The sequence below is a fragment of the Athene noctua genome, chromosome 17 (genome assembly GCF_965140245.1).
Source record: "Athene noctua chromosome 17, bAthNoc1.hap1.1, whole genome shotgun sequence".
NCBI classification, from domain to species: Eukaryota; Metazoa; Chordata; class Aves; order Strigiformes; family Strigidae; genus Athene; species Athene noctua.
Genome location: NC_134053.1, coordinates 13359029 through 13383867, shown reverse-complemented (window position 1 = coordinate 13383867; position 24839 = coordinate 13359029). Strand labels below are relative to the sequence as shown.

The following is a 24839-nucleotide window of genomic DNA, read 5'->3' as shown; positions in this document are numbered from 1 at the left end:
AAAGGATGGGCAAGCAGAGAGAAAGGTCTGTGTGTGCTTTGCCTTGCTGAACACAAGAACAAAGATCAAGTTCTGTAAGACAGTTGTTGTCTTGGGCAGGGCTGGCCGAGGTTGCTTTCTCAGAGTGGTCTGTGCTGGCTATCTGACAGCAGTATGGAAAATACCAGCAGCAGGCAGCTGTGCCCAGGAAACACCTTTCTCAGCACCAAGAACTGGGCTCCTAAAGGCTGCAGGTTGAAAGCACATTCTGCTTTAATCAAAAAATGCAAGCCCCATCATTCCAATATCTTGACAGTTTTGCTGTCTGTATGCACTTTATGCTGCAAAATATTCTGCAGCATTTTAAGCTGGGATAGATTGCTGTTCAAAATGCTCTAGTGTATTTTTTTTGAAAGCTTTCCTATATATTTATGTCCCATATTTGCAGAAGAAACAAGAGGGTTGTAGCCTGTCTGATAGTATTCTGCTCTTACCCTTTGCCGGAGGTTCAGGAGCAGGATGGACCAGGCATGGTCTCTTATCCACTGGGCAGAAGAGGGTCCTTGGCCCCACTGCAAGCTCCTGCACAGGCACTCCCACCACCAGGGTTTCATCCCTGCTGCTGGCTCCTGGCGAGTTGCACAGTATCTGGAAGAGGAGTGGTTGTGGCCAAGGGATGTTACTGCTGAGGGGAAAGGACCACATGGCTCCACAGACTCCCTGAGACTCCGAATTTTCAAGACCATGAGCAGAGGTGAAGGAAGGAGGAGGGGGGGAGCAAGTGTAGCCTGTGTTTATGTTTTTAGACAGGATTCATTGATCCAGGGTCACAAGGGACTATTAGATCATCTGTTCCAGTCTGACCTCCAGTATAACACAGTACATAGAGTTTCTTTGTTAGTCCTGTATTGATCCTAATTCAAACTCTTTCTGCTCAGCATTCCTCCTCCCCTTGGGGGCCAGCTTGCTGGGCAGCGTGGGGTGCAGCGAGCCCCCCAGGAGCGTGGTTCCTCTCCCTGCATGGTGACCCTCTGGCTCTGCTCAAACCCTGGCTCTGGGCAGCTTTGCTTTAACCTCTGCTTCACAACTGAGTCATTCAGGCTTTGTTCCCATTTTTTGAATTAATGTTTTCCAAAGGAAACTTTAAGCACTTGATGGAAAGGTGCATACAGGGACCTGGCTGGTTCTTTACTGCTGTTCAGCCACCAGTTTGGGGGTGAGTGAGACAGCACCTGCTTTTCTGCTTGATTTCTGGAAAAAACAGGGCACAGGCTCAGGGTCTGCCTTCCATCCCTCTTCAGCCCCTTGGGGACCTGGTGGCTGATTCCAGCTGCACTGAACAAACAGAGTTTGCAGCAGGAGGAAACCCATCTATCACTGGTGGGCAGCCAGCTGGAGGGGAGAGAGCTGGGCAGGGTGCTAGCTTGGGGCACTGCTCCCAAAGCTCGCAGAGGCTGCAGGAGGTGAGCGTGTGGGGAGCGAGATGCTCTGCGGAAGATTGCTCAGAGGGGGTTTCTTCTTTTCCAGCAAACCAGCTCTTCTTCCTTCTTTTTTTTTTTTTTTTTTTTCTGCCCTCATCTCTTTGAGGGATTTAATTGTCTCACAAGTGCCACATCAAGTACACTCTATTGGCCGTCTGGAAAAGGATGCGCTGTGTATTGATGAATAGGATCCTGAATATTGTAAACATGGACATAATTGGCTTAGAGTTTATTGCTAAGTGAAATGAGAGAGGAGGGGAGTGGGCCTGGAGACCTCTGAGCTGAATAGCTGTGACTATCAATGACGTTTTTTGCTCAAAGTGGTAATCTGGAAATTGCTTATAAGCGTCTTATAAAACATGATGTTTTTGTAATAGAATGGTTAGGGTGGCTTTGTTGGGCATTTAAAGCCTGTGACCTCCCATGTTTGTCTTTTTCTCTGAGCAATCGCAGCCACTGTGGGAGTGCATGCAGAGATTTTCCAAAGCCAGGACAGAGATGTGAGGCTCCCCCTCCAAACTCCCCAGTGCTGTGCCTGCAGACCCATCCTGCTGGGCTGGGCTGTGTCCCCTTGGCTTCCCCTGAGGCTCTGTCACCCGCTCAAGGAGACCCAGCCCTGACCAAAGGTGCTGTCATGGGAGGGGTGAGCACCTTGGTGGTGCTGTCATGGGGGTCGCCTTGCCTGCAGGGGAGTGATGTTCAGGCAGGGCACGGGATGCTGCTGGTGGTAGCATCTTCTCTCCATCATCTGCTCGTCCTCCAGAGCCCCAGTCTCACGCCTGGCTTTCCCACGGTGACGTCTGCAGCTGGGGCTGTCTCTTGGGTCGTTTGACGGCTCCCAGGGTGATGGATGGACCTTGACTGGGAGTGTTACACCATCATCAGATGAAATTAGCAGCCCTCTCTCTTCTATGTTGCGAGAATTTAACAGATCACAGCACGCACACGTGTGAAGCCAGGAAATGGGGAGGAACCCATGTCAAAGCAACGGGAGAGACAAAGTAATATTCTCAAAGAGGGTTTGTATGCCTGCTGATCAAACCTTTGGTTTTAGATTTCCAGCGCCAGCTGACTACTAGCTGGAAGTGCATGGAAGTTAGGGGATGAGAAGGGGAACTTTGATCCGCTGGCAATAACAAATTAACTCCTGTTAAGGAAGCAGTAACCATTTGACGTGGTTCCTGACATTCCCTGTGCAGAATTGTTGTGGGATTGTTTTTATTTTTGAACTATTAACTGGAAGCCAAGTTTCCACTTTTCTCCCCTGTTGATATAAAAATACATCTGGTCTCCAAATAGAAATTGCCCATTCGGGAAAGACAGTCAACCCTTTAAAAATGCACACACACGGAAGGAAAAATCCTTGTGTGCAGCTGGCATCACAGAGAACATCCTCAGTTGGGACCGTTTCTTGCGAGGAAGGGAAATTTATCAATCTCCTAATGTTGTTGACCCTTTGTCCCTCTAATGACTCCAGCCCGGAGGCTCTTCAGCTTGAGTATTTAATAGGGCAAGGGGGAATCTATAGGCAGGGCAGCACTGTCCTCCAAATTAATACGGCATTTAGGGATGGAGCCGTAGCACTCAGGGATGACAGACACAGTGGTCCAGTCTCTTGATCTCTGCCTTTCCAATGCCCCAGCGCAGCAGGCTCTGCTCCAAAGCAGTGTCTGTCTTCTCCTGGCAGCCTGGGCTTCATGTGAGTTTATCAGCCACCCCTTAATTTTTAAATTCCCTTTCTGAATCCCACAAACATTTTTAAGCTGCTGTTCCAGCTTCTCCCCTTCCTTTCTCTGCTTTTCCCTGCTCTGTTTGCTTCTCCGTCCCACCGCCTGGGCTCTAGCCCTGCCCAAGCTGTACTCAGCTAGCGATGAAATCCTGCCTCACTGAGCCGTGACGTTAAGCTCAAACCAAACTCTACAAAATCATACTCAGGAGGGTTCAGAAATGACATTTTAAGCATACTTGCATTTTCTAGGGGGAGAAGGCCATAGGGTTTTCATGCAACCCCTAAAGAATTTGGAAAGCAGAAGAGACCTGCGAGGAGGTTTGCCAGGGCTTTTCAGCTTTCGGTGTTGCCTGACAGCGGATGTATTACCAAATGCAGCAGCTTTAATGAAATCCTTTTTTGGCATTTAAGGATACCGAGCCTTGTGTGGTGGAGGCTCCTCTTTTCTTAAAGGTGCAGGATGACGTGAAGCCATGGTAATTAGAGGTCTTTTCCAGTGACTTTCTCTTGGGTGAGCAGACACCACACCTCTCTTTATCCTTAGTTTGGATATGACTAAACAAACCTCTGGTCATTCAATGCTTTGGTCTTCGAAGGAGGTGTCCTAGGAAAGCAGACACTCGGGTGGAGGAGCTGCACCCTGAGAACAGCTCCTGCCTCCAGCCCTATGTTCTTTGAAAGCCAGTCTGTTTGTCTTCGTTTCATATTTCTCATGTAATGAAAATATATATTTTTCTTACCTATCTTTTCATTTGGAAGAACAGCAGTGGCAAATTTCCTCCTCTCGCTGGAAGATTTCCAGCAATGCGGATATATGGGGATGCAATTTCTCCCCTTCATCCCTTTGTCTTTTAAATCATCGGTGGTCTCTCTTTTTTTCCCCTGGAAAAGTCTTAATTCCCCTCAGAGCAACGAAGAGCTAAGTTTTGTTTTTTAGCCCATTTCCAAAGGAAATGACAATCACGTGTATTTCACCTGAAATGCACGGCTTCTCTTCTGCAGCCCCTGCTCCAGGAGCCCATCTGGAAGACGGGGCCGTGGCAAGCAGAGATCCCAGCACACCCTTTCCTGTATGGGCTGGAGCAGTGGTGGATCCCTGTGATCTCACCTAGGGATCCTGAGCTTTTCTTCATCCTGGGTGAAAAACAGCTCATTTTAGGAGTGTGTTTGGCTGGAAAGGTCCAATGGCACCAGGCTGCTGGCAGATGCGTCTCTCCCAGTGGGTTTCTCTCATGCAACACAACTTGATGGCAGCATCTGCCTTCCCTCTTGCTCCATGACCTTTCCCAGTGCTGCCTGCAGAACTAGAGGATGCCTCATCCTGGATTGGGCTGGAAGTGATCCTGCAATGAGGACATGGCAAAGCAGGTGGCTTGGAGGATGAGCGCCCACCAAGCACCACACGTCGCACCATGATGGTGGACACGTTCGGCGTGGTCTGCCCTCCCCCATGACCTGCCGAGGAGTACAGCGAGGTTGCTGGGGCTGTATACAGTCTTCCAACCTTCCTCTTCCTTGTGCTGCGGGAAGTGAGAAATTAAAAAGTATAAATTGACAAATGAGACCCAGCGATTAGAGCTGCAGTTGTTTGCCAGGCTTTGGAAATGGCTCTTTGTGCCAACGTAAACAGCCATCACAACTCCCTACTGCCACCTCCCCCCGAGTGTTTATTTAAGCCAACACATTGCTCTGCTAATTGGATACCATTCCAAGTGAAAATAGGCCTTTAAAACAACAGCAGCAGCAAATAAAAACAGCTGTAGCTGCAAAAACACCAGCCAGACTTGCAGCCCTTCGGAGGGGAGTGTGCCCCCCAAAAAGGAGGCACACTGCCCTGCTGGGGTCAGCCCCAGGAGCTGGTAAAGCTGGGAAGGTGGGGAGTCTCAGCGATGCTACAGAACAGGTGGAGCTGGTGCTCCTTGTTTCTTTTTTTTTATAACGAATGAGAATTATATGAGTGAAAGAGAGTCAGAAGGAGGGGAAAATGCAGGTTACTGAGTGCTGGTCACTGGAAATGCCGGGTTTTTTGACTTTTGTAACATGGTGGCTCAGGCACCAGCTCTCCTGGCTGCTGAGGTGCGGTTGTGCAGCCAAAGCCTCTTGAAGGAAGAGCCCCTCTGCTTAGAGATGTGATATTTGGGGACAGACACAGTGGTTCAAAATTGCTGTTTAGCAAATGTCTTGGAGGAGAGGTCTGGGCTTCTCCAGGACAACTTCAGTGCTGTTTTGGGAACCTCCAGATGGGAGGACATGTCCCTGTTGGACAGTGAGATATGTTCCTGTGGTCCTGTAGCTGCCATATTTGTTCCAGGGATGCAAGTTTGCAGAGTTTATAACCTGACTTAATTTCAGCCTTAGCTGGAGTTTTTGAAGAGCATTTTGGCTCCTTTTCTCTATGCCTGTGCCCAGCCGTGTACCACATTGCTGTGGAACATTTTGAGGGCCCCGGGGATGAAAATATTTCACCAGTGTGTGTATTTGCATTATGGGCCCAGTCCTGCTCAGTCCTGAATTTTCTTGAAAGTCTGGCGTTAATAAAGACAAAGTCTGTCTTCCCTGGATCGAGCCTCTGTTGCTTGCCTACCGGCATAGAAAGCTGTCTGAGCTACTGTGCTGCAGGCATGCTTGTACTCAACATCAGCCAGAGATTATAGCTGTATGGATGTTACTAAGCAGGATCTAACAACAAGGAAACCTCTGGATTTCTATAGCACAGCCAAGCACCATGGGCCAAAACAGAAGAGGACTTCTGCATTGGCTTCTGGCTCTGCCACATTTGCTGCCACCATGGCCAACATCACCAAATGGTTGGCGAGAGGAAGGCAGCTTTCCCTGTTGAGCTTGTGCTTCCTCAAACTTGTTGCCCCTGAGCAGAAAGCAACCTCTCACATTTGAGCTGTACTTTACTAGTGCCAGCAGAGAGCAGGGTGGATGGAGAGTCACGAGGTTGCTCTGCCCATGCTAACCCAGCACTGCTGTGCTGCCCACAAGGGCCCTGGTTTGCAGTTGACCCCCCTGGTGCTGCCCCAAGTCTTGACAGCCTTTCCAGGCTGCAGCTTTCCCGGCTCAGGTGTGCTCCCAGGGTGATGCAAGGCTGCAGCCAGCCTTGAGCTGCTCGCTGTGCTGGATTTCAGTCTGCTCCCTAGTGAGCATCAGCAGCCTGCAGGAATGACGATGGGTATTTGCTCTGCTGCAAGTATGTAGAAGATAAATGATCAAGTCAAAGCCACTGATGGAGATGAATCCTGCCCCATCAGAGCAAAGTGCTTCAAGTAGGATGTTCTCTGGTGGCCTTTTAGGTGCAGGGCAGAGGGAGGGACATCTTTGCTTTTACTCACATGAGCCTGGTTTTATTTTCTCCCCCCTTTTATATTTTTCCCCCTCTTAATTCTACAGAAAGCATTCAACGCCCTGTGCCACAGCACACATTTGTACGGCCGGAGGCTGGTCTTGGAGTGGGCAGACACAGAAGAGACAGTGGAGGCCCTGAGACGGAAAACAGCAGACCATTTCCACGGTAACGTAGCAGCATCCTTCTGGCCTGTCAATACAGCCTCGGCTGGCATCATCCCATCTGGCACACACTGCCGGTCCACACCAGCCCTTTCCCCGCCGCTGCTGGCTTGCCGGAGCTGGCAGGTACATGCTGGAGCCTGACGATGCAAGCGCAGGGGGAAGCAGAAGGCATCCAGGCCACGGCTTTGTCTGACAGCTCTGTGTGCGAGTGAGCCAGTTAACTCTCTACGTGCTGGCACCACCGAGTCCCCTCGATGCCACCTACCAGCTGTGGTGCTTTTGCTCCGTCCACCTGCACCCCAGGGCGCTCCGTAGTTGGGGTCAGGCTCTGTGCACGCAGCACACAGATTAAAAAGGACAAATAATTTGGCTATCAGTTGAGATGCAGAGAGGGCTGTTCGGATCAGGTTCCCAAGAATGACAGGTCCACAGATAACAGCACTGCAGGCTCCTATTGACAGTCATCGACAGGCACAAATGCATTGCTTGGCAAATATTTATGTAGGAAGGGCTCCCCTGGGCTGGAGGACTAAGCTGGAGATCAATGCTCTTCCTCCTGCATCCCCTCCCAGCCTCCTCTCTCCATCACGCACATGCCCATCGCCCGGGGGTTGGCATAAGCAGTTCTGGCGCTGCACATCACAGTCCCCGGCGATGGAAGAGCAGCAAGCCTCACTTATTTAGCAAGCCTGACTCCAGTGGGACCTGGCCTTGTGTTTGTGAAATAGTGTGTATAGCACTGATTATTACAGGCTGGAGAAGCTGCAGTTTGGTAGTGGAAGGGCCGAGAGTGAATATGACCGGAGAGGTGTGGAGCGAAGGCATCTGTGCTGGCAGCCACAGGCTGATCCCCAACATAATGCCAAAAAGGAGTCCAAAAGGAGCGCAGCAGTGTCTAGGGGTGGGTGATAGCCTGGGTGTAGAGCTGTGCCGCTGGGGGCAGGTGTGAGGCAGCAGGGAGGACAGGCTCTGCTGGGGATGGATGTGCCCACCCAGAACCCAGCACTGGAGGGGGAGGAAACATCAAGTTTGATCACAGTAATATGAGTCTCCACCCAGGTGGAGAAGACAGCAGGTGTGATGTTTCATGCACTCTATTATATATTCGGGATCTCTTTTCACCCTTTCTACTCTCCTCAGTCTAGGGGGAAAAAAGCAGTTCTGGCTTTACAGTAGCTGCAGACTTGCAGCAGATGCTGGCTGCTGCCTGCGAGCTCTGTCACTTCCCTGTTTCCCCCTGGCTCAGCTTGCTTCCCAATTTCTGTCTGCATTTGCTCCAGCCCTCTTGTCCAGGGCCTTCCTCACCAAGGTGGGGACTCTGGGCGAGTGGCACAAGAGTGTTTTCATGTCCCAGGAGGGATGCAGCCTTGGAGCTGCAGTGGCTCCAGGGGCTTGGCTGAAAAACAGGAGCAAGGTTATCACTCTCCTTCTTTAGGGACTGAAAATGTGATTGAAGGCAGCAGTCATCACTGCGCTCCAGCCCATCTCGAGGGGAGAGGAATAACATCCAATGACTTCAGCCCTGTCTGGTGCACACGCGCGTCCTCCGCTGCAAAACTGCTGGCAGCTAATCCTGCGGCAGAGGGGGATATGCCAGAAGCAGAGCTCCATAACAAAGCCTGTCTGGGGCACACTGGTGGGCTCCGGGAGCTGGCTGGTGTCTGGGACCAGCTCTCAGCCCTCACCACCCCACACTGCCAGGCTGGAGTTTCACAGGTGGGATTTTATTTCTTTGGGAAGTGCCCTCTCCTGATTTTGAGGCGGGCTTGCCGTGGGGTTTCTGGCAGTGATGCCCAGCAGCCCTGAGGAGGGGAAGGAGCCATTCCCTGACCCTTTTGCTCTGGGTGTGCAGAAGACGATAGCTGTAGCGATAAAGAGGGAAAAACTGCAGCTACTACTCTGCCTTCAGCCCCCGTGGGGATGCTCCACGTTTCCTCCCTGGCATAGCTGGAGGCCAATTTCCCACATGGAGCTGGGGTGGAGAGGATACAGAGCACACACACCACTGTCACTCTGCCTTGAATCCACCCCACCCCTTCAGCCTACTGAACAGCTGGGCTGAGACCGTGCATCTCATTTCACTGGTGATGGAGACTGGATTCTCTCAACCAGAAACCAAGCTCTCTTTTCCTACCACTACCCATTTCCCACCACTTTTTTCCTCTCTCCACAAAGCACAGGAGCAGCTCAGACATCCCTGCACTGTTCACGGATGTCCCTGTGAGTTTTCCTCTCCCACCTCACTATGTGACTTGTGAGAGTCCTCCCACAGCTTTGCAGGCTGCTGTGGTCAGGCCCCTCTGTTCACTTGTCTCCCGGTAGGAAGGGACTGAGCTGGGAATGGAAGAGAAAAAAGTCATTTTGAGTCTTCAAGGCTTGGAAAACAAGAGTCAAACTGAGGTCCCTGGTTTCTTCAATTTCTTTTTGCCACCGAAAGCTGCTGCTGCTGTGGTGTTGCTCCCCCAAGCCAAGCCCAGCAAGCAGGGTTGGAGAAGCAGGACGTGGAGGCATATGGCTTCAAAAGACAGAGTGCGGTGGATGGGATGGGACTTACCCCATCCAACTTGGCTTATTCCTTGTCTCCTGCCCTAAATTTCTTTGTAGGGTTGAGCATCGCTATCCCACAGGAGTCTTTTTCTTTTTTTTTCTTTCTCTGACAGCATTCTGTGATCCTTTTGGACCTGGAGACCTCCAACACCACAAGCCACTTGTGCTGTTTGGAGAGGCTGGTCTTGCTGTAGTGGTGTCACATGTTTGTATCAAGCCATGTTGGCAGTGCTATGCCATCGGTCTAGGGTGACATGTGGCCTCTGCAGCTGCTGGCCCTTTTCCTGGTTACTCTGCAGACATAAAAGCAACCAGGGAGTGTGCTGAGGACTTTGCACATACCAGAGGAAGTGAAAGTGTTAAAGCAGATCAAAGGACTGAGACTGCCCATCTCAGGGGGCTTTCAGACAAGTTGCTTTCAAGTTTTATGCAATTGGAATTTAAGTATTTTGAAAAGCTGCTTCTTTTTCTTCTTCCATTTCCTCTTTTTCTATGCAGTTTTTGGTTTGCTGTGGGCACAACAGTGATGCGCAGATGTCTCCACAGTTAGCACATGGTAGATCTGTGTGTAGGAGAGTGGTAACAGAGGGTGGGATGGTTGCTGTAAAGCCTAGAGGTTTGTTATTATCCAGATCTGGTGGGACAACACAGTGACCTGCACTCCCCTGGGTTTAACATCAAGTTTGACTTGAGCAACAAGCTCATCCTGCTCCATCTTGCTGCCATCACAGCAGATTTCTGCATCTCCAGCTTTGAAAGAGCTACCTTGATCTTTCAGGCTGTCTTGAGTAGCAGCGGACAAAAGCCCTCACCCAGCAGCTCCAGTTTCACCCCCATCGTTTTTGTCTTAGCAAGGAAATACTTTGTAAAGTCTAGACCTGGGCTGCGAGAGACACGTCCTACCACTGACTTCTCTCTGCTACAATTAGGCACCTTATTTCTAGACACCATTTATAGAGATTTGACTTCCAGTTCCCAAGTCTCACTGCTGTTGTTAGGTTAAAGAGAGGTCTGGTCTCCTAAATCTTTTCTCTGTGCAGGTGTTTGTCATGGCAATCAAGCCACTTCTGAGCCATCTTTTCAATTGGTCTAATAGATGCAATAAAATGGAATAGGCTTCCTTCCCATTTTGTGTAGTTTTCAGGTCATTCTTTATGGCTGGTTCTAAGTCTTTGTAATGTTCCACAAGAAAGTAGGACCCCAGAAGTAGTCACTGGCTGCCAGAGATGGCTTCAGTAATTCTGTCGGGAGTGAAGCCACAGCCCAGCCCTGACAGCTGGGACTGCAGCACTGCACCCCACACTTGCTCTCCTGCCTCCCAGCGCAGACTGGAAGAGGTTTGAGTCTATTTGCTCATTTCTGAGTGTACCTTCATCCTGAGACAGGAGGATCTTAGAGAAAACAACCCACTTCCTTTGAGTTTTAATTGCACCCCACCATGCATTGTTAATTCATGGGACCCACTGCTGCAAGGTGGCTGGAGAGCCTGAGAGCTTGGGCAGCTACAGGCGAGGATTTGATGCTGCTGTGGATAAAGAGACTTATCTACTGTAATGTGGTAAAGAGAAGCCACGGAAAGGTTGGCGAACAGTTGGCCTTGGGGCCTCTAATTCAGCCCATAACGTGGAGCAGGGTCATGGCAAAGGCCACATCAGGGCAGCAAGGAATGCACGAACCCTGGCACCAGCAGCATCTTGGCCCTCATTTGGGGAGGGGAATCCTCCCTGTGGGAAACAGGGATCGCTGGCAACTGAAACCAGCAGGGAGAATATTTTGGCTCCACCAAAACAGTGACAAAGGGATCCCAGTGCCCTGCAGCAGAATTTGCCAGCCCTGGGGCAGAGGCAGAGCTGGGTCTGTGCCCTGTGCAGGAGGGAGCTGTCTGGGGTCATGCCCAGAGCCACGGTGCAGACCTGCACATCTCCCGCATCCCTGCGATCGCATAACTGCAGCCCACAAAAGGTCTGTGAACAGTCGATCCCCCTTTTCTTCCCTCATTTGCTCAGCACAGAGCGACGGTTGCCATGTGTCTCCATCCCAGCAAGCCTTGCTGGGGGAAGATTTGCGAGCGGGGCGGCGATACCCTCGGCGTGCGCGCGCTCCCCCTCTCCCGGGAGCTCGCAGTCCGTGCAGGGAAGGTACTTGCTCCCAATCCAGCTAAATTACTATTGACTTGTGTTCTCTGCGCTTCACAAACATTGCGCTCAGCCGTCACCAGCGGGGCTGGCGGTATCCTGCCAGGGCTAACTTGGGAAGCCAGCTGTGCTGGGCCGTTTTTTCCTGCTCTTTCCCATCGATCAAAGAATTAAATTGACAGATGGGGAATTTTGCGCAAGACGCGGGAAGGGGGAGGAATCTCTTCGGGGGGGGGTGGTTTTTATAGGAAGGATGTGGTGGATAGCAGGGCTGCAGAAGCTGCAGGGCAGGTGAATGAGAGAGATGTGTGAGGAGCAGGTCTGGCTTGTATTTCAGTTGTGAGAATGTTTCCAGTGAGGGCCCCAGTCTCAGCAGAGGGTTGGGGGTGGGTGTAAGGCAGCGGAGCCCCACTGCAGCTCACCCCTGGGTATTTACAGTCGTTTGCTGGAAGCAGAAGGTTTGCAGGGGAAGGCATGCTCCACTCTGCACCCAGTCCTCGTGCCCCCCCTGGCAGGATGGGAAGAGTCATCCCCATCCCCATCACCTTTCCCAGGTTGCTCCTCCTTTGCCCACAGACCCCCAAGCTGCTCCTTTTACCCCTCGGTTGTATTACAGACCCACTGCACTCACCCTCACCTCCCAGCCTTTTGGGCTTCCTTTTTTCTCCTTTCTTCTTTTTTTTTTTAATTTTTTTTTTTTTTTAGAGAGCATCTGTAACTAATGCAAACACATGCTGTAGCCGGAGAGTAAAACCCTGCAGGATTAGCGTGGCATCCGCAACCCTGCCACGTTCTAATCCCGTGGTAATCCCCCTCTCGGCCCACCCCCGCCGGCTTTGGCTATTGTTTAAAGGAAGCAAATGGGATCGTTAGCGGGCAAACCTTAACCAGCTTGGAGCAGCAGAACGGAAGTCGAACCAATTCACTTCCCCACCCTCCTGAGTTGGGTTTTTTTTTCCCTTTTTCCTTCTTGTTAGAGGGGTGGGGGGATGCTCCCCGTGCTCCCCAGCAGTGCCACGGCCAAGCTGGTGAATGCGGAGCACGCAGTGGGGGCCGTTTGCCCTGCCAGCCCCCTGCCCACACCACAGCAGGTCCCCTGAGTGCACTGTGCTGCTTAGGGGTGCTCCCTTAGCACCCAGCACCCCCTGTCCAGCATCCCACCAGCATCCCCTCCACCGTGCAACCCCCACCATTGCCTCTGTGCCGGCTCTCTGCATGGGGTACATCAGGGTCTGGTGGGGAAGGGATTACAGGTGGGGGACAGACTCTTCCCTGCAGTGGATTTGAGAGCTGAGACCATGTTTGATGCCGTTTCCAAGCCCCAAGCGTGAGGCTGTCTGGGGAAGTGAGAGCCGGGAGGGCAGAGTAAAGGGGAGGGAGAACCGCTGAGCTGGCACCTTCCTCCACGGTGGGTTGTCCCTTCTGCCTTTGGATGATTGAACTGCGAAGAGCTGCTGAAGGGTCTCGGGGTGGCACCGAGCAGCCCCCCTTGGCTCCCCTGAGCTCGGCAGGGTAGGTTCCGGGAGGGGAGTGGGGACTGCCGGCACCCCCATCCCCCTGCCCGTGCCCGCAGCCCCCGGCAGGGAGGGAGGCGGGTTCTGGCGCTCTGTCAAGGAATTAATTGAAAAATAAAATCATTAGATGGGAACTCCAGAAATGCAAAATTGTTGGGAGTTGGGGGGGAGGCGGAGGGGGGGATGTGAGCTTTTGTCAGGTTAATTTCTTCTGTATTGATGTTTTGTGACATTTACTTGTTGTTTATCTCCCGCAGCAGCTGTAATACTAAAAGAAAATGCACAGCTTGTTCCATTTATTTATTTTACACCTTTTCTTTAGTCCTATGGTATGTTTGTTTGTTTGAGAAACCCAGCGAGGCTTTTGATGTCTGAAAGCAGGATTTAAACAGCTGTTCTCCATGTGCTGCTCGCAAGCGAGAGCCGCTGGCTGGGGAGTGAGCGGGGGGGAGAGGGGGCTGTGCCGTGGCTCCTGCCGAGAGGGCACTTCTTGCCCAGCCTAGGAGGCAGCGCCCATGTCAGTCTTAGCACAAGGACCAAATGGCTTTGTCACCCCCAGTACCAGGTGCTGATGTGGGGTTGGGATGCTCGCTCAGGTTCTGGCAGCCCTTGGGGGTTTCTCACCCTCCCACAGGCTGTAGCATCTGTGGGGATGGATGTGTGCATGGTGCTGCACCCCAGGACAGTTTCAGGAGTGTGACAATACCAAAGGGTGTCACAGGACAGTGCTGTCGGTGTGGGGCAGGAGAAGCAAAACAGGAACATCCCTGCCCAGCTGTCAGAGGAGAGCCAGCCTCTTGCCTTCACCCACTGCAGCCAAGGCGGGAGATGCAGGCAGGGCTGCAGGGCCAGGCAGTGATTTTATGTCTAAGCAAGGATGTTGGTGGGTCTGCATCCTGCCAAGAGCCTTCCTGAACCAAAGCTGGTCACTGGGTTGGTCTTGTGACCACTCTTTGATAGGGGGTAGGTGAATTGGGGTCAATGGGAAGGGTTGGCATCACCAATGAGCCTGTTCGGACACTGGGGCCTGTGAACCAAAGCATGCGTGGTAGGGGTAGAGTCACACCTCCAGCCATGGTGTCCTGCCAGGGCCTGGCTGGTGAGGAGACGTAAATGATAGTTGAGGGTCTTTACCCGGGAGTGGGATGAGGGAGGCTGGAGGTAGCTGGAGATGAACTGGAAGTGGTTGTGCATGATCCCAGGTTTTAATTTTTGATTCTTCTTCTCCCACATCCCCTTTGCTACCACCCGGGCCTGGACAGACTCCCCAAAGAAGAGAAAACGCTCAGAGGTTTTGAATGAAATCCTGGAGCATCTGGAAGAGGAAGAGAGCAACAGAGATGAGGCCATCTAGCAGCTGCCTGGCATCTGGTGAGGTGGGTACCGGGGCAGTGGGGCCGTGGCAGGCACAGCTGGCCCTAAAGGTCAAAAGCCTCGGGCTGCCGCAGGGTTGGCAGTGCCAGGAGGAGGAGAAGGTGGCATTGCAAAGGCTCAGCAGCCTCCGAGCCAGGGTCCCACCCGCTGCCTCTCCTCCCTGTCACCCTGCAAGCTCATAGCCATGGTCTCAGGGAGTACAGCCCAGGTTGGGGCTTGGTTTAGGCTCTGCATTGAAGTGAGTGCATGCACTGCTCATGTTTCCGTGTGCTCCCCAGTGTGTTTGCTTTCCTACAAGGGAAGACAGCAGAAGTGCTGTTGCAGCAGAAACCGCTTGAGTTGCGAATTGGCCCTCGCTGTGGTTGGGGGAGAACAGATGGGCTGCCAAAAAAAAAAATGCCTGTTTGGAGACCAAACTGCAGCTGCTGCCATGAAACAGATAGTTTGGAAATGCCTTTTCCCAGCCAGCACCCGTGGCCTCCACAGCTTCGCTGCCTCCCAGGCCACCATGCACCCCAAGGTCTGGTTTGTGCCATCTTGAGTGCTGGCTGGCATCGCTCCTCCTTGGCATGTGTCTTCTTGGAGTAGCATTTCTTGAGTCTGGAGAGCATTGGATGGCAGAGGTTGGCAGGAGGCAGCCAGGAATAAATAGCTCCCTGCGATCAAACACCATGCAGTTCAGCCAGCCCCCCACCTCCTTTTGAGACTGCCTAGCAAACCCTGTGTGGGTTCAAGAGAGGTGAGACAGGCTCCTTCCCATGTGTTTGTGGCCATGGTAGAAACGCTGGATTGTTGGTAGGAAACCTGTTCACCAGCCACAGCATCTGGAGAAGTGCAATAAAATCACCAGGGAGGCTCCTAAGTCCCTCTGAGGTGCACTTTGCCCTGCTTTTTCTATCCATGGAGGGACTTGGTGCCCACCTCCATGGTGATGAAACCCCATCCTGTGCTCAGAAACTCATGCAGGGCCAAGAGACAGGTGCCTGTGGGGAGGTGGCTCGGGGCGCTGGGTTGACAAATCCTTCATGCTGGGGAGAAATCCCCGCAGTGCTTTCTCCAGCAACGCTGTGTTCGCTCAACACCGCCAAGGGAATGATTTTGACGCGTTCTGGCTCCTGTTTTTACAGCCACAGAAATAACACCCGTTCCTAAATCCCAACCAGGTGGCCCAGGGGCCCCCTGGTTTTTGGGGTGCTGCTAGGGCTGCCGTGCTGCATGTATCTGAAGCGGCGCTGAGCCCACCGTGCTGGGGGGAGGCCGGGCTGCCCTCTGTGTATCCGTGCTGGCCAGCCTCCCCGCGCTCGCTGGCGTGTGTTTGTGTGTGCGATGCACATTACTGCCGGAGAGGCTGTTTTCCTCTTGGCAATATCTGCCTATTGCTGCGAGGCGGTACCCAATACACCTAGCAGTGGGATGCTCATAACCTTACTTATTACCAGACTTTTGTTCAACCCACAACACCGCTGGCCGCCTGAATAGCGAGCGCATCTGGGCCTGGAGCCGACCAATAACCCCGTTAATACATCTGCCTTCCCGGACTGCCGCAAGCGCCGGGCACGAGCACAGCGCCGGGGCCCTCCTGATGAAAGGGAAGGTGCTTACGTGACCGCAGGAATAATCCGAGTTGGGTTAAATAACTGCCTGCTTCATGCAGTGTGTCTGCAGTAAGTGCCAGGGCCTCGAGATAACATTTGTTCCCTTGGAGCAGCTCTGATTTAAGGATGCCTCCAGGAGTACGTGCTGTTAACACCTTCTCCAACAGCTAGCCCGAGGATGGAGCTGGGGAGGGATGGAGCTGGGGAGGGATGGAGCAGTGCAGGAGGGACAGGACAGACAGCACTGCTCGGAGGCCAGGCAAACCCAGAGCTTTCAGATGCATCCTGGCCCAGCTCCTCTGCAAAGCTCTCCAAAACCAGACCCCCCATGGGGCCCTGGGCTTGGCACCAGCGGGCTCGAGGCTCCCCAACTCTTTGTGGACCCCCAGGAAGAGCCTGAGTGCTGCGCCCCTGTGCCGGTCCCCCAAACCGTGCCGCAGCTCAGGAGCCCTTCTGCTGCCTCTGAGCAGCTCCCCAGCCCCCAACACTGGCTTTCCTGCTGTGGGGCTCAGGTGCCAGACCCCCAGAATTCAGGGGTGACCCTTGGAACGTCTGTAGTGCTGTGATGTAAAATGTTCACCCCTTAGCACAGCTCCAGCACATCTGCCCTGCCCCACAGCTGGCAGGTGTTTGTGCTCAGTGGATGCTGGGTAAACTGAGGCACGGCTGTCGGAGCAGTGCTGCCAAAGGGGGTCAGATGAAATGGTAACAAGCCCACCAGGGAGGGAGAAAAATCTCTTTTTTTTTCCTTTTTTGCCCAACATTGATCTGTGGCGTTCCCATTCCCGCTCCCTCCACTGCTCACTGTTGCCTTCACCATCTGCACTAGCACAGGGGGAGGCAGCAGTGGGACCCATCGCTGGTCCCAGGGCAGCTCTGCACTGGGGGTGTCACCATGGGGAAATGGGGCTTTAGCATCCCGGGGGTGAAGGACCAACCAGCAGCACTCGGCACGGCCGACAGCTGGCACAGAGGACGGAGGAGCCCGGCAGGATCCCTTCCAGGCACAAGTAGCACCCAGCACACGATTTAAGCGAAGCTTTGCGGGGTTGCAGGTTGGGGTTGGATTTTCCTGGGTTTTTTTTTCTTTTCCTGGGTTGTTTTTTTTTCCCCCTCTCCCCTCATTGTCTTTTGTGGCAGGGCCGGTTTCTTGCTGAGCGTCTCTGAGGTCTGCAGCAGCGACGAAAAGGATTAGCGCAAGCAGAGCATGTAGGCTTTAGAGAACAGAGCAGAGTTTGGTTTCAACATCTAATTCAATTTGTTCTGCCGAGATTGAAATATGAAATGGTTGCCAGTCAAACGTTCAAAGGGGGAGGAGGGAGGAAAGAAGAGAGGGAGCCTTCTCAAATTTAAATTTTAATGAAAATTAATTTAACCCTTTGATATGTTTTAAAACGTATTATTTCCCGGTCTGGAAACAGGCTAGAAAACATTCATGAGGGGTTTTTTTTTCCCCTGTACCTTCAAACATAATGAAGATTTTTCTTTTTCCCTTAATGATACTTATCTTGTTGAGCAGTTTGACATTGGTTAATTTTTCAGGCAATTTGGTATCAAGGAAATCTGTTTGATGTGTACAGGAGGGGCTGTGTATGTGTATACAGATATATGTGCCTGTACATTAATTATGAAAGTGCTGATCGCAGCTCTGGAGAATAGTTTGAGTTAATTCCTACTCCGCAAGCAAAGACTTGACTTCTTTGTACGTATTGAGAATCCCACACATTGCACCCCTAAAATTACGGTGGGTTTTAACGGGAATTTTCTGAAAATGAGCATATACCTGCTAATTACCCTGAATTAAAATGAATGCCTAAGTAGGTCTGCAGGAAATTCATCACTCCCCACTGCCTTTTTTTTCCCCCAATCTGAAACAATCCTAATGATAAAATAATGCAAACTCTCTTAACTGTCCATGTAGTTAAACCTGGGATATAGCCTCCCACCGGTCCTTAACCTTGGCGGTGCTTCTCCAGCTGAACACCATCGCAATACGCTTATTTTATTTGGGAGTGATAATAGTTTCTTTTAGTGGTAACTATTATTCAGAAATCTATAACAAACGATTGCACACTAATTGTTGTAATTGGGCCGTGATGAGCTGTCGCCCTGGTCCCCTCATTTTGCTGGCTCTTGACACTGCAGGGCCGGTGTCACCGGGTGTGCTGGTCACCCCTCGGCTGCCCTGTGCTCCCTGGGGAGATCTGGGCACTTATAGGGGGTGAGGCTCATCTGCTCTGGGTGTCTTTTTTGGGGTGAGCGTGCTGCATCCAGGCTGTGCTGATGGCAGAGGGGATGAACAGCCATCTCCAAGCCTCTGCCCTGGACCGAGGACACATCTCTGCAGGCGAGAGCTGGAGATACGGCCATCCCCGGGGCTGCACGGGTTATTCCGAGCAATGTGGGGGGTGCAAGACACATGTTCACACCATCAGAGAACTGAAACTGGTGGATTTTGATCAGTCCTGTCTCCTGCAAGCCCTGGGGTACAGTGCAGGGTCCCTGTGGGGTCTGCAGAGGGGTTTTGCCAGGTTGTGATGGCTTTGTCTCGGGCGAGACCCTGGTGAGCTGGACGGCAGCGGGAGCTGTGACGGCTGCAGCTGTTCCCCAGGCACCAGCCATATCCCCCTCCCCGGGGCCGGCTCGGGAATTGGATTAGGATATTATTCAAATGCAGCCTTTTTACTGAATTAGAGGGTTAACGGGTTTTAATGTAAAACTAGCTTTACTTTATTGCTGCCTGTTGCCAGAGGCCTGTGTGGGCTGTTATCTACTTAAGGGGACAGCAGCAAGTCAAGACGGAGAGGATATCCAACGGGCCCTGGTTTTGCTGGGTGCTGCGACTCCCTCTGTGTCCAGTACTGAGTGTCTCTGCCAAGTGATGCTTCCCGCTGCTCCCAGAGCCAGGCTGTGCACTGCTGCCCTCTTTGATTGCTCAAAGTGACTTATCATCACCTTTGGAAAACTCTTGACCACAATCTGTGTTATTTTTCTCACTGTCCCACGGGAGGAGGCAGGGGACTCCATGCAGGCATGGGCAGGCAGGTAGCATCCCGCTCCAGGAGCTGTTGTTTTCCTGAGCTGCAGGCTTGAACTGCTGCTGCTTACAACGTGCCCCCATCCCTCTGCCCAGCCGTGGGTGGTTTCTTTTCATGCCCATCGCACTGATGCTGCCTACAGCATTAGATCATGAATTTCAGCTCTTCTCATTTCTTTAGTCCTGTCTTGCCTTTGCAAAGTCTTCCTCCCAGGTGTGCCTCATGGAGGGGGGCTCTGGGAAGTGCTGAAGGGCCAAGCAAGCCTCTCTCTTCGCAGCAGGCACTGTAGATGCCGTTCACCAGCCCTTTGCCAGGGCTGCAAGAAGAGCTCGCATCCCCTCTGCGTCGTGCTTGCTGCTTTCCAGCCCAGCTGCCGGCTCCAGGCAGGAGCTCTGGGATCTCAAGCCTTTCTGTCTGCCTGTTCGTGTTGGCAGCCATCCCCTTCTCCCCAGCATCTCTACCAGCTTTGCTTGTCTGCTCGCAGAGGCAGTAAGTGTGGTGTCTGTGCATGCTTGAAGTTGTCTTCCTGAGCTAGATGTGACAGGAAACACACAGGAGGGGTTCGGGCTTGAAAAAAAACAGTGCTTTGGTTGCTGCTCCCTTGAGATGGAAGAAGCAGTGTGAAGGCAGGTGTGCTGCTGGTGGAGCGATGCTCCCCCACGGAGACCTTCCCTCCCTGCCTCGGTTTCCCCATTTGCAAAGCACGGTGCAGACCTACAGGTGGGAGCAGCTGTGCGCCGTGCCCGTTCCCGCATCCCTGCCGGGAGCAGCCCGGCTCCCTGCCGGGTGTGCAGGTGTGCTGCTAACTCCTGTTTTAGCTGGCAGTCGGGGCTTGCTTTTCTTCAGCTCCTAATTGTCTCCCTTCCTCCTTCCACCAGCCCTTTGCAATTGCAAACCCTGTTTGCTTCTCCCCTGCCGGAGGATTAGCCAAGGGATGCTGCTGCCCTGTCGTTTCCCCACCTCGCATGGAGAGCTCCTTTACCTTCCCTGCAGCCTGTGTTAAAATATTCTGACTGTGTCTAAGGGATCACACGAGTCACCCCTGAGTAACTGATTGCCACCGAACAGCTGGGCTCAGCCACAGCCGAGGTGACTCCCAAGCAGCTGGACCCTGTCAAGGAAGGGGACAGCAGCAAACTGGCATCACCCCAGCTGTAGCCACCCATGGGAACAGTTGGCTGGGATGCTGCCTGGAGATTTGGGGAGCATGAACTTCTCCTTAATATTACGGCATGTCTGGACCTTACCTGGACCTGACCAGCATTTGGCACCACCACCTTCCAGCTTCCACCACTACCTTCCTCACCAGGAAATAAAACAGGAGAGCGAGAAGGCAGCGTGCAGCTTTCCTTTCTCCAGTGCGTGGCTGCGTGTGACTGAGACACGCTGCCTCCTGTTTTCCCTAAATATATGCATTGGAGAGGGAGAGAAATCGCATGGCAGGAGCTTGAGATTTCAGACTTAGCCATTCATGAATAATAATCAGGCTCAGTAATTCACAGTAAATAGGTATCCAAATTGGCTAATAAGGAAGGCTTTCACCCCAAACTGGAGCTAGGAAGAGAGGCAGAGAGAATATGAACAGACATTGGCTGAGGCGGGTGTGTGCACAGTGTGACCTGAATCGGTGAAAAACGGAAAGTGATGCCAGAGCGAGAGTGAGGAGAGCAGAGAGCAGCGATGGGGGAGGACCCCAGAGAAGGGACGGTGGTGGCCAACCTCCCCTGCTGTGGGACACCGACGGCCACGCGCAGACCCGCAGGGGCACAGAACCCTACGTTCCGCAGTCTGTAATTAGTGCCATGGCATTAGGCTCAGCTCTCTCTTCCAGCCCCAGGACCGTGCTGTGCTGAGGGGCATGAGCGCGCCCGGCCCGTGCATCCTGCCAGCGCTTCTGCCCCACAGGCCACCTGGAGCGGAGGGAACGGAGCCGGTGACAACACGTCCCCACGTGTGACATCCCCAGCTCAGGGCTTAGCAAGGCTGCTGGGACAGCCATCGCACACGGCGCTACCTGTCAAGGGGAGTAAGAGTAGGAAAGTAAGAGAGAGGTCCGCAGCATGTGTCAGGGGAGGTGATCTGGGGGGAAAAATGCTTTTCTTTGTGTTCACTCAGCTAAAATTCAGATTTTGCTTTGTCTGCTGGTTAATTTTCTCCTGCAAGAGCGAGTGAGGCAGTGGCAGGAGCTGTGTTCAGGTGCCGTGAGGTGGCTCTTGGTCTTCATCTGCCGGCAGCAGGCTCTGACAGGGAGGAGTTGCTGCCCCACAGGCACCCCTTGCGCGTGGGAAATGGCTCCCAAGTGCCAGATGCTGGATGGAGCAGCAGCGATGGGTGCTCAGGAGGTCACAGTTCCTTCCCTAGAACAGATCTGCCCTAGAGCTGCTTCCCAACAAATAGTCCTCTAGCAGCATCTTAAGATGATGCTAGATAAAGTTAAGATAAAGAAAAAAATGGAAAAACACCTCTGTGGATCTCGGTCTGTGATTCGGGCTATTTAAATACGCAGAATAGAAGCTCAAAATGCAGCTGATGAGTAGCTGGAGGAAGGATGCCCCTCCGAGGGCTGGCTGTTGCCAGGCTGTGTTTTGCAGCTGCTAAATGACTTTTTAAATTGAGGAGAAACCTACAGCCACTTTTACAGTCCCCTTAGCTCCCTTATATAGGGCAGTGCGATGGCTGGAGAGCACCATGCTGCCGCTTGGCTGAGTTACCAGATATTACAGTCCCGCTGTCCTACAGCAAGGAATCGCAATGGATTCGAAATAAACCGCAGCAACTCTGGCCAAAGGCGATTTTCCTCCTGCCCTTCCACACCCCTCCCCTCCCCGTGCTGCTGAATTGAGGACGCTCGCAAAATTTAGCACTCTGGGTGGCACATAGCAAACAAACCTTTCTTTTTTTTTTTTTTTTTTTTTTTTTTCCCCCATGTGTCTTGGATTATTTAAGTGTGTTGGAAGGTGGTTTTGGAGTGTTTTTCCTTGGGGTGTGACAGATGCACTCAGTGCCCCAGCAGCTGCAGCACTGCAGAGCTGGTGGCCAGAGCCCCCCCGCATCCCTCTGTCCCTTTCCTACAGCTTAAACCATCCCTCACGGCCCAAAACCAGAGGTGGGATTTAGCAGGTGTAATGAGGACAGCTTTATAAGCCACGAGAGATGGAGGGGAAATCAAGCTCCTGCCTCTTCCCGCATTTGGTGACCTAAAATCTTTTCAGAATTAAGTGTAGCCCATGTTAGCAGCCATCCCACTGATGCTGAGGGGCTGGAGAAGTGCTTTGGTGCTGCCCTCTGATCAGTCCAAAGGTTTTCTACTTCATCAGCTTAGAAATCAGACCACAAAATGCAAAATAAAGCTTCACCAAAAGCACCACGAGAGATCTCTGTCCCGGCCATACACTAAGTCTCCAGGCAGCCATCCTCATGGGGCCCTGCCTTTGTGGGGTCCACCCTGCCCTGAGAAACCCAGCCGCAAAGCCCAGGCTTAACCTCAGCCTCATCCCTCCTACCAAGCCTAGGCAAAGCTGAGCCCTGCCTGAGCCCCATGTTGGAGACTTAAGAGTATTTTAATTTGTTTTCTCCTCCGGGTGGGTGTGCCCAAAGCGGGACACCCCCCTCTAGCCACTCTGCTGGCACGGCCACCCCCTGGGCTGCCACCCCCCGGGGCTGGGAGTGTCCCACTGGTGTCTGAACCAACCCAGGTTATTTTGACAGAGCTGAGGCAGGCAGAGACAACCTGTGTGGTGGTGCTGGTGGCTCCAGAGGCTCCATAACACCTGATGGGGAGGCAGAAACAGGCAGATTGCAGGCAGGAGCTGTTTTAATTTCGTTTTCAGTTGAACCCAGCCCAGTGCGTCAGCCTGGGCTAAGCAAGCCCCAGAAAACAGGAGGGTGGACTGTCCCAGCAGCAATTTTAAGCACATGTCAGGAGAAGCGGTGAAAACCACCCGCCTGTGGCCCGCTGCAGGGCTGTGGAGGGCTCGCCCCAGGGGTCACAGCTCGCCATCCTACCCCCCACCCCTGGCAGGGTAAACGGGACAGGCTCATCGCCCGCGGGCAGCTGCGAACTAGAGCAGGCACTCCTCCCACCTGAAATTGGGGCTGACAAATGAAATCTGGAAGTTGGGGGCTTTTAAATTAAAAAAAAATCCCACCCCACTCTGTGTTTCAGCTGCTGTGCCTGGAGCCCCGGGCCTGGCAGCGAGTGCGGCTGCGTGAGGCGGGAGGGGGGTGGCGGGGGCAGAGCAGGCAGGGCGATGGCAGGCAGGAGCCTTGGACTTCGTTAGGATTCAGCCGTTAGATCTCTCCTTTCTCTCTGATGGCTGAGTGTGATTGACACTTACAAATTACCCAGCCAAAAGTGTCGAGTCTTTGACCCCTGAGTAACATCTTTGGCAAGCCTGAGATTTGCCAGCATTTTGTCATCTAATTACTACAAATCCCTTGAAAATTCACTGGCTGGTGAATTTTTAATGCGGGACAATTTCAATGTGATGCATCGCCCAGATGGGCACGCGCGCGTGCTCCTTCCCTCTCCCCCCGCCGCCTCTTCTCCTTCCCTTTCTTCTCCTTCTCTCCTTTCTTTTCCCCGGTTCCTCCCCCCATCCCATTTCTTACCTCCCTCCTGCCTGTGTTCATCCGAATTCATAGGAAGCGCCCGGCATCTCATCCCCTCCCCAGGCTCTCATCCCGCGGGAGTAGCCGGCCGTGCCTGGGATGGAGCCGGGCACTCTGTCCCCCAGCCCGGCAGCAGAGTGCTTGAGTCCCCCTCACCGTCTCACCAGCTGTGGCAGGGAGCTGCTGCGTGGCATTAATTTTTTTTTTTTCTACCTTCTCAGGTCTGTCGCTAATGGATGGAGAGGGAGAAGCCTCTGCCAGGGACTCAGCAGCCAGCACACTTGTTGCCAGAGGAGTCCACTTGTCCTGTGCACCCAAGGGCTGATTTATGCCATGCATCCAGGTCTCTATTCCCAGCCTCTTAAACAGACCTTGCATTCGGAGTGGGAAGAAGAGCCCTTGTTGACGGTGGCTTCTGCCTGAGGATCGCTTCTTAAACCCGGGCAGCGATGTGATTCCCCTCATCTCAGCAACCGCCCAGCCTGGTGGCACAGAAACTTGGAAATATGGGCACTTCCCCTGCTGACCCCAGGGACTCCAGCAGAACCTGCTCTTAATGTCTGAATTAAATGATAATTTCTGTACATTAAAAACCACACATGTATTTTAAGAGTTTTCCAAACTGAGTCACATCTCAGGTTTGTTTGGATTTGTTTGTTTAATACATATTCAGCACAGCTAGGTAGTTATTTTGGTCTGATAGGGAGATAAGCATATTTTAGGAGGAAGGCCTGGGGTTTGTTGCATTCGGCTTTGTGCCTGTGTCATTTCTGTCCCTGCTCTCAGGCAATCGCCTCCCGTCTCTCCCTTCCCGGCTTTCAAAGGGAAAGAGGCTTTGCTTTTCAACCAGGGTACCGCTTTACATATGTACGCAGCTGATAAAGTATTTTCACTTCGCCCCTTTCCCCTCTGGGAATCGCTGTCTTACGGCAAAACTGTTTTGTCTGACAAGGGCTGCAACAGATTACACGTGTTGGCTGCAAACACAGGGCCTTTTTTTTGCCTTTTCTTTTTGAGAACCGCATACCTTTAAAAAAAAAAATCTCTATCTCTGCACTGCCGTGGTGAGCTCTGCCTTTTGCCTCGTGTCCCCAGGAGCAGCCCCTTGTTCCGATTTGCTTGTGGCATCAGACCTCCCAGGGTGATGCATCTCTCTGGGTTGTGTGTCCAGATTGGTTTTCTCATGTGAGCTTAATTTGAGGCTGAATCCACAAAAATGCTGCTGATTCTGTCAGGGCTGAGCACTTCAGTTGTTCTGGCCTGGGATCTCGGCTGTGGGGTGAGATTTCTAGGGACCCCTTGGCATCAGCATCTGCAACA

At 52.6% G+C, this 24839-nt stretch overlaps 1 protein-coding gene across 2 annotated transcripts in view; it reads left to right on the top strand.

Annotated features, from left to right (window-relative positions):
* The window catches only part of RBM19 (RNA binding motif protein 19), a 71850-nt gene extending 47691 nt beyond the window's left edge, over window positions 1-24159 (top strand). For both annotated transcript variants that reach the window (XM_074920980.1, XM_074920979.1), the window contains 3 exons: window positions 6586-6706; window positions 14164-14277; window positions 23741-24159. In XM_074920980.1, the coding sequence (XP_074777081.1) occupies window positions 6586-6706; window positions 14164-14255 (213 nt within the window). In that variant the 3' untranslated portion in view covers window positions 14256-14277; window positions 23741-24159. The remainder of the gene's footprint in view (window positions 1-6585; window positions 6707-14163; window positions 14278-23740) is intronic.
* Window positions 24160-24839: the final 680 nt, after the last annotated feature.